Source organism: Paramormyrops kingsleyae, chromosome 25, assembly GCF_048594095.1.
Source record: "Paramormyrops kingsleyae isolate MSU_618 chromosome 25, PKINGS_0.4, whole genome shotgun sequence".
NCBI lineage: Eukaryota > Metazoa > Chordata > Actinopteri > Osteoglossiformes > Mormyridae > Paramormyrops > Paramormyrops kingsleyae.
In genome coordinates, this window is record NC_132821.1 from 1,806,656 (window position 1) to 1,816,287 (window position 9,632).

The 9,632-nt window shown below is 41.8% G+C and overlaps 1 protein-coding gene across 2 annotated transcripts; it reads right to left on the reverse strand.

Moving 5' to 3' along the window:
• Positions 1 to 58: 58 nt before the first annotated feature.
• LOC111833181 (protein shisa-3 homolog) lies at positions 59 to 4,196 on the reverse strand. 2 transcript variants are annotated; one of them, XM_023791162.2, is made up of 3 exons: positions 3,761 to 3,822; positions 2,971 to 3,274; positions 59 to 1,314 (listed from the first exon to the last, which is right to left on the reverse strand). In XM_023791162.2, exons 2-3 carry the CDS (start codon positions 3,239 to 3,241, stop codon positions 848 to 850), a joined length of 738 nt encoding a protein of 245 aa, XP_023646930.1. In that variant the 5' UTR covers positions 3,242 to 3,274; positions 3,761 to 3,822; the 3' UTR covers positions 59 to 847. The 2 variants fall into 2 exon arrangements, with proteins under 2 accessions (XP_023646930.1, XP_023646929.1); XM_023791161.2 differs by having other exon boundaries at positions 2,971 to 4,196.
• Positions 4,197 to 9,632: the final 5,436 nt, after the last annotated feature.

Here is a 9,632-nt window from a genome sequence, read left to right on the forward strand (position 1 = left end):
TTTCTCCCACTATTCTGACCTGAGATATATTTATTCAAAACGTTATAAGTGTGACAAGTTATTTTCTGTTGAACTTTACTGTATTGTCCAAGTCTGTTATTATACACACACACTGAATATGACAAGAGATTTAACAAATACAAGATGACGAATTCTTGCTGCGCTACTCAAATGAAAACTTCTACGTCTCCAAATTTAAGTCTTCAAAATAGTAAAACTGATGGTGAAGAAGAGACAGGGAACTAATTTAAACTAATTTACCAACAGCGTTTTTTGGTTTGATCGATCAGGTGGCTCTTCCCTTTTGAATGAAATGGCCAGCATTGTAAAGATGCCACACCCGCCACACAGACCACTGTCAGCCTTTCTCTTTATAATGGCTTCTGACTCTGAATATCAGTTGTCATTTTTCCCCCTCAAGATCTGACACTTAAGCACCTGCAACTTTTCACGCAGTGTTTTGTAATAACTGCAGTGGATATCGGGGGGAAATGGGCTACAAACCCAGTTAAGAAGAACATTTTTAAAAGTGCATATGTTTATTAAAAAGAAAGAGAGACCCCAGACAATGGAATGCACCTTCCCAGTTTTACCGGCTACATGGGACAGGGGGCTGCCTGCTGTCCCAGCTCGGCCTCTGCTCAGTCCTCCATCACAGATATTCCCTTATTCCCAGATAGCCTCCACTGCAGTGTCTCCATCTGTGCCACCATGTCCTTCTGTCTGCTAACAACACAGATGCAGAATAATTACAGAATTGGCTTCTGTCTGCACCTATTAGTCAGTAAATGTGGCCTTTTCATTTTCATAGGGGAGTGTGATTCCGTGGTGTAGACAGGACTCCAGTTCAACTTTGGCTGAAGTCTGCAAAGGCTCTTCCCCTGGAAAGAGGATCCGGAGGGATGGGCAGTGAGAAGCAGGGCTGGGAGAGGAGCAGGCCGGGGTGGTGCTGTTGGAGCTGTAAAGCGGGTTTCGTCAGGTCATCCTGGCTGCAGAGCGAGAAGCTGTAGGCGAGCGGAGGAAGCAGGCTGGATGTAGGTGTAGCTGAATGACCGGAGCTTCCACCTCCAGTGGAGCTGGAGCCGGTGGTGATGGTGCTGGACTGGCGTGAGGGGGGCCGCGGGGTGGGGGAGGTCACCGTGAGGATCATGGGAATGGTCTCCGCCTGGCAGCCGGAGAGGGAGTAGCAGCCGGACGCCTGGGTCGGGCGCTTGGGCCGTAGGCAGGTACAGCAGTAGACGGCAACCAGAGAGCCCAGCACCACGAAAGCCACAAACATGGAGCCCACCACCAGGAAGGGCATGTAGATCGGCTCTGTGGCACAAACAATGGAGATTAAAGTCCATTAGAATTAGATGCTGTCTTCCCTGGGCAGCTATGTCTCCCCCTCCCCCACCCAAATCCCTACTCCTCCCACACACCTCAACCTCTACAATCTGCACCCCCCCCCCCCCCCCCCCCACACACACACACACACAAACTCCCCACAAATCCAAATAATGTTTATTAAAAGCCCAACTTTGTGTGACTTGTCTCAATGTAATCAAGTTCACCTGCTGTGTCTGTCTGCCCATCTCTTTGCTCTGTGCTGTTTAAACTTTGATGCAATTTGTCTCAAAACTTGACCAATTCCAGATCTTAGCCCATACAATGTGCCTACATATTTTGAAAAAGATCTGTAAATACTTTTTGAGTTACTGCACTAATGAGATGTGTGTGCAGTGGCGGACTGGTCCCCTGTATTCCCGTCCTAGTCAATGTGGCTCCCTAGGCAGGCATCACTGCTAGCGCCCCCCCTCCCCCCCCCCCGTCTGTGAAGTCGCTGCCCCTCAGAAGGTGCCAGCCCAGGCGCTCGCCTGTGTCACTGATAGGATTGACTGGCCCTGACTGATCCAAATATTCCCTGTTTAGGGGACAACCGAACTCTCCCAGAAAACAACTCACTGATGCATGAACATAAACAGTGTCGATCTGTTGTGGCAAATATGTTACGCAAACTGCTATTGCCATTTCTCATGTAGACTGGCTCTGTACCATAACAAGCATAGATTGCTTTTGTCATATAATGTGAAAATTGTCTCCTTAACACACCGAGGTTTGGGATAGAGCTTAATTTAATTCTGTAATCTAAGTGAAAAATTCTAGCCTGTATATTTGCTCTGAATGATAATGCTTAAAAATTGCCTCTATTTGTGTAAGATAAACCGCATTTATTATATATATAAGAAATATATGGGAAAAGTATATGGAGAAAGGACACACTTATTGGTGCTCATATTGTAACTTTAAATAATACAATTTACATTCTTTAAATGCAACGCTTCCAGCCAATATTTCCAGCTCTATTTCCTATAAATTATACAAATAACACTGGAATGTGAACAAAAATGTCACTTGTTTTTGTTGCGATAACAGAAATACCACAGTTCTTTAGTGTGGTTTAAAACCACTCTCATCACGCCATATTTTCCAAGGAGTAAGTTTGCATTACAGTTTTTCTGGAGGTTAACGAAATGGAAAGTATCCTTATGAGAATAAAAATCATCATAATTCCAGCATGTTGTTTAAAATTAAGTGTTAACATATTATTATTTTTTAATTATTACTGTATTACCTAAGTGAATGTGTGACATAATTGCGCGTGTTTATTAACATGTTCGACGTGAAAGGATACACTATTAATTCGATTTGCCCAAATTAAATGAGATAGATAGATAGATAGAAGATAGATAGATAGATAGATAGATAGATAGATAGATAGATAGATAGATAGATAGATAGAATTCTTACAAGGAGAATGTAAAACGGAATTTAAAGAATGTTTCATATTAAAACATTTTACTTTATCATTGCTCTTGTTGCATTAAAAAAAACTTTGGGCTATTTTTACAAGTTTCTTTTTGTATATGCTCTTTAAATACTGCATGTTCTGGAATTAATGCGAGCCACCTGCAGAAAACAGCTACTTACGCGCCACCAACTCTGGGCTCTCCAGCCTCCGGTCGTTGGTGCAGCCGCCCTGGTCCAGCCTAGCGTGCGCGGCCGCGCAGCAGTACCGCAGCGAGCAGGAGCCGCAACACACAGCCGCGTCCCGGGCGTCGAAACCCTCTGGGCACTGGAAGCCTTCGTGGTAGTTCCCGTTCCCATCCAGCCAGCCGTGACAGTATTCCCCCTGCGCATCGGATATCCACAAGTGCACCACGAATTGCCCGAGCATCAGGAAATGCATAAGGCGCCTCATCCCGAAATGTGCGATCGCTCTTTCTCTTTTTTTCTGCAAAATAAAACAATTCCGTTCTTTTACTGTCTTTGGGAAGAATCCATAGCATTAGAAAGGGAGGTAATAAGGAGAGAAGTTGTCTCGTGGTATTCAAGTAGTTCAAAAGAGTCTGGGACGAGGCATGTTAAGGAATAGGCTATGTTTTTTTCCCACGAGAATGGTTCATTAATTTTGGCTAGTTATGCTTTTACTACTTTCAAGCTAATTTACCATAAGCGACCGTAATAAACAAATAAACAATAAGAATAATCATAACTAACTACGCCTAATGTATCGCTGTTCGGTAGTTTTCTCACGGTAGACCTAAGGGACCGTTTCAGAGAATTGATTTTCCGCACGATTTATCGTAACTCGGATATGCAGGGAAATTTGACTCTCCCATCTGTATCCGAAAAAAGGCTATAGCGATCTAATTGTTGCTGTCATTCAGTTTTCCAAATACACATTGCTTGTTTTGAACACATAAATTTAAGCTATGACCTCGGCATCCTATCCAAGTGGTAGCCCCATATCCCCAGTATATTCCTCCTGGAACGCTGGGCATGCTCTCCACTTCTTTGACACAGACACTACGTTTTGTACCTGTGACCGAGGCGCGCCACCTCCGACTGGACGACGTGCGCGTTCCCGGCCAGCATCCAAGAACAGTGTCCGCTTTGTTGTGCACATTTATTCAATCAATCAAGTCCTCATTAACTATCTATCAAGTTACTTACTACGCTACATCACACACTATTACGGCCTATCTGTCGGTTAATATTAATTTGTACTTTATTTTTGCATATTATCCTGTATTTTTGCTCACTTTTTATACCCTTTGCACGTGCACACTCATATTCGTTATATACCTCATACCTTTATTAAGACATTTTGAAGATACAACTAATGGTAAAATTAAAACTTATTCTACTAATTGCATTAGAGATGCGCTGTTTGATAGATTCCCCCGGTCCCCCCTTCCTGTGGGGCGACCTGAGCTCATCCCACCCCCGCCCCCCTTCCCCATCTCGTACTTCCTAGCTCACAAACTAGAAACTAGCTTAATTGATCTGTACAGTGACATATCACTGACGTGATGTGCAAATGAGCGAAAGAAAAAACGATCGCGCAAATGTGACAATTTGTGTGTGTGTGCGTGCGTGCGCCCTGTGCCGTCCCCGGCTAGATGGCGCCCTGTTCGGCTGCCCATGTCGCCCATACCTAAATCCATCAGTGCTTGTAGGACTGTATTTCAACATAGCGAAGGCAATTCCTTGCCACAATAATTTCCCTCGAGATAAAAAAAATAAGTTTTATCCTATCTTATTGACTTCTTTTGAGTATAACTGTATACACAAGGTATTCTTTTTCCCTACATTTATTTATACAGGGTTTGTATTGTAGTCAATAAACACAAAAACACCACTTTTCCGACAGGACAGATTTAAATTTAATTTCATTTTAAATGCTTTGCTTGCGGAAATAAATTTTTGGAGAATCACACGCAACTTGTGATTTAAGCGCTACAGCGCTGTACCGCCCTCTAGCGGTTGTTATTATTACTTGACTTGGATTCACGGATCAAAATCAGAACGAGAATTAGGTATATTAGCCAAGTATATTCACACACACCGGGAATTTGTCAGTGGCTCTACATACAGTTGATACATAGTTGATAGAAAACAATGGTCACGCAAAATTTGGTTGATATATACAAAGTGCATGTGTTTTAGTTAATGTATAGAAAGTGCAGGAGTGCATGTTGCTGCAAGGAATGCTTACATTAATTCAATATGTACAAAACAATGCAATAAGTACAATCAATTATTTACGACAATGTGGTACTTCATAGGTATGTGGGGTAACAGTGTCACTGAGTTGAGCCAACTGGGTCAGTTGTTCATATGAGCAGTGGTGGGCACTGCTAACTGAAAATGTAGCTTCGATAACCGTAAATCCTCTAACTCCAAAAATCTAGTTTGATAAAGCTAGACTGATAAACCACTAAAAAATTTAGCGGAAGCTAATGGTAACTACTATCTTTTATTATATGAATTTAGCTTCGGTTTGGTTTTTGGCTTAAAAATATACCTAGTGAGCTAAGTTTTTAACCTGTTTAAGACTTAAGTCCCATCTGTTGGGCAAGAGTGACTACATGGGGATATTTAAGACTTACTTAATTGGGTATCATTGGATTCTGTGGAGTCTCTGGAAGAAATACACATAGAAATGTGTTCTCTATGATATTCTGTGAGATATAAGCGTTTTGGTAAGAGGAACCCTATTTCACATCTAGCCCCTGCTGACATTTTGCCCTCAGTGAACCTACTTGGGAACTACAAACATGGCGCATTTTAACCGGAACTAAGAAGGAGGGTCTCAGCTCTCTATTGTCTACTGTTCTGTCAATCAGAATCCAGAAAATACAACCCGGGGCTAACTAGGATAGCTTAAATCGAACAATGTACCCAGCTATGCAAGAAATCCAGCTTTATGATTCAGGTCCCTGTTCTGTGCTTAGTTCAAGGTATCCAGTTTAAATTAACTCTATCTTTCTTCACTTATGTCTAGCCCAAGCTACCCTAAATCCGACAAGTTATCGACCAATCATGTCTTGTGTTTACTCGTAGTCAGCAAGCAGCGTACCAAATAGACCAGGAGTATTCAACTAAAATTTATAGAGGTCCAGTTAGAGAAAAATTCTTGAAGCAAAGGTCCGGAAGATCATAATGTCTAACTATTTAATAGTATGATATATATTTAAGTAGCCTATTAGTTGCATCAACATTGTATGTAATCAGTACCTGACTGTCAATCAAATTAATTCAGTACAATTCAAAAACGTTTTGACAATATTTATTGTCACGTGACATAGAACTTCGGCCAGCTGGCTGGAGTGAGATTTACAATTCGAGATGTCTGCACACATGTAACAGTTCTTACCTTGTAAATAGTCTGCTTTTGTATTTAACCGTGTAAATACACCTTTGACGTAGTTAATTTTAGGTTTTATAATGGAATAATATAGATTTGCCGTAAGATTTCCAGCATGAGTCTGAAAGCGTGAGTGTCATGCCAGATGCTTGAGATTTGGCAACCCTGAAAACGTACATTTTTTGTTTCACATGAGTATATTTATATAACAGATAACATTACTTTATACATATGTTAAAATGCAGAAACTTCAACGAACATGAAATCAACGATAAACTACGTCTATTTATCCAACGTGTATATTTTGTATTTGAAAACTTTCCAGCTTTACGATTTCAGGAGAGCGCAGCCACACTGTTAGGAACATTACGCTTTTTGTTTGCGGGTGTTAGCTTCGCTGCTGCTATTAACACGAAAGGCACATTAGCGCAGACAAAGGCTGCATACGCCGAACTATACGTCTTGCTTGGCGGTCAAAGGCGTTCGACGTTCATTGGCGTGGGAAACGGCGGTTCTACTGCTAAACCTCTACCGAAAAGACTCCAAACGCTGCGCCTGTTAAAATAAAAGCGCCCCGTCAGGTTTTAAATAATAACTAAATGTTTTGGCTGTCGGTCCGTGTCCGTATGGGACAGCTTCTGGGTCCGGACCCGGACCGCGGTCCGCCTGTTAGTGACCTCTGAAATAGACTGTTGCAGACATGCTTACAACAGACAGGAAGAAATATGTATGGTTTTAGAGTTTGCAAACATTTTTGACTGTTAAACTTTATTTACTTTACCTACGAAAAGATGTTAATGGATTTACAGCTAGCAGAACTAAATTTAGCTGAAGCTAAATTAACTGATCTGCTAAAGTCAGCAGAAACACTAATCCTAATTCGACTAAAGTTTGCCTCCAGCACCGAGTACATTCTAAGGAGATGTCAGCAGCGGCAATATCTCCTAAAGAAGCTCAACACCTTAGGGGTCAACAAGGTCATACTCAGAACTTTCTACTACTCCTTCATTGAGAGTGTAGGATCACACATGCACATATCACAGGGCATAAATTCCAGGTGGCTTGAGACATAGCCGAGCCTGGTACGAGAGGCACCAAAGGGGGGTTACACACATAAACACACACACACAGATAACCAGGGAGGCTAGCACTCCAACTTTTATTGCCCTCGACTTGGCACACAACCCCCTCCCCATACACTCTGCCTGACATATCACTCACCCAACAGACGAACACCCTAAAGGAAATTTCATTTAAGTTTGGCTTTTGTATACCCTGTATATTGATTTACTCACGACTACTAGTCTCAATATACAGATAGGTTATGTTTGTATGTGTCCTTAGACAATCTTAGTGTTTTGTGTGCCACCCTTATAACCATGTTCACGGAGTATCACCTATTTTACCCCTTTACACTTGAACACATATAAATTTAAATAAATAGATAGGTATAGCTACCATTGTATATATGTTCTCATGGTATACCAGAAGAATCTGGCTAGGAATAAATGCATGTCTTTTACACAACTTCAGCCTCCGTCATTGAGTACTCACACTAAGTCCCTGCCTCTGTGCGATCTTGCTACACGCTCTGAACCTCAAACTCGCCTGAAACATCGCGAAACTCTCTCTCATCGGCAGTGAGGGGAGCTTCGCTACCAATCGTTTCCATTACCTGGTGATGCAGCTCGCTGGACGAGCCTTCTAACCCAGGTTACTAAGCGATACTGGTAATTAGTGAATCCCATTTAAGTCTCACATTAACAGACTCACAGGGATACCACAATTGAGTTTGGAGGAGCCGACCATTCGGCATAACGATTGGTTAATAATCAGCATTAAATAATAATTAATTAAACTTTAATTAATTTCAAACATTTTGGTGGAGATATTAAAAATTACCTGAGCTAATAATTCCTACAAGAGTGTCCTCTGTTTTTCCATCGTCTGCTGGTATCACTCCACCAGCCTACAGCACAGTGAAAGTCTGCTCTATGATCATCAGACTCCCGGTCAGAGCAGTTTCATCCCTGAGTGAGCAGCAAACTCTAAGAACAGCGTGTAGGATTCTCCAGGACCCCTCCCATGCTCTGTTCCCGGAGATTGAGTGGTTCCCCTCAGGACGACGGCTCCGCTGTCCCGACTGCAGGACACAGAGGAGGAGAGCGACCTTTGTTCCCAGGGCTGTTCAGCAGTGTTCGCACACTGACGCAGTGTTATTAGCTAAAATCTTGTTGTTCAGCCTTTAACAGTAGCTCCTCTTAGCGCCTCTGATTTCCTTTGTCAGGGTTCCTCGTGTGACTGAACAAGGTTTTGTTGAACTAGGACTGCATGATATTGGAAAATTTCAGACATTGCGATGTGACTATTGTTTTGCAATAAATACTGTGATATTTATAAAGAAAAAATAGTTCAAAAGAAATAAATTTCCCACAAACCTGTCTGAGTGATCTGCACAGGAAGGATGAAAATGATTGGTTCGCAGAGCGCATGCCGAGCTCATGAAAAAGCAGCAGCGGTAAACTTTCAATGGATAATAATTATTAAAATAATAAAGTTTTGTGTTCTAGGACAGGAAAAAAATGCTTTAGTGAAATTTGACCACCACCCCAGCTGAACTGTATTTACTGCAAAAAATACTATGTAATGCAGTATAATGTCCAGACATTATGAAGTCAAGTCTATAACACATTTAAAAATAACAATTGTTTAACCCAAGTGCTGTATAAAAAAAATTAAAACTAACAAGACATTCTCTGAAGGTGTGAAAAAGCCTGATCTGATCCCAGCTGATTATCACGGCCCTTGCATTGTGAGAACTCTATATTCATAATATGTGATTTTACTTCTGTAGGCCACTTCCTTAGCTTGCAGGAGCCGCCTCAGATTTGCTGTTCATTGTTTTCTGTATATTATAGAATACAAATAAATGCCCTGGATTAAAATAGCACAATAATTAATGATTCAATGTGTAATCATTCCCATTGAGTTGATGTCAATTCCTGGTGACTATATAGTTGACATTTCTCCAAAATGCCCAGTCTTTTATCTGGGTTCTCAAGCTTCTCAGTAGCATGTTATTTGCTGTAATGATTCAGTCCATCAGTCACGCCCCACCCCTCCTGCTCTTTCTCTCTAACATGGCTTAACAAGCCACACCTGGTCCTCCTTTAGTCTTCCCTCTCATTCCTGCCCTCTCATCAATCACTACTAGCTGCCTCCTGTTTGCTCCTTTGTAGATCCTGTGTAAATGTGCTCCCCAGTCCTGGGTTCCCTAGTTCTGACATTGCCTGGTACCATCCTCCTTTTTGCTGCTCACTTCTTTTGCCCTCAATTCTTACATGAACTGAGCGTTCCCATAATTTCACCTATAATAAGATTCGTTCTGGTCATTTGTGCTTCAAGTGAAAGTCCAGGCTTTGTCCAAAAACACTAGCAT

Excerpts from the sequence above, each read along its gene's own strand:
- LOC111833181 (XM_023791161.2), bottom strand. The coding sequence starts at position 3,241 with ATGAGGCGCCTTATGCATTTCCTGATGCTCGGGCAATTCGTGGTGCAC. Across the intron at positions 1,315-2,970 it reads GAGCCCAGAGTTGGTGGCGC|AGCCGATCTACATGCCCTTC; the intron begins GTAAGTAGCTGT and ends TTTGTGCCACAG.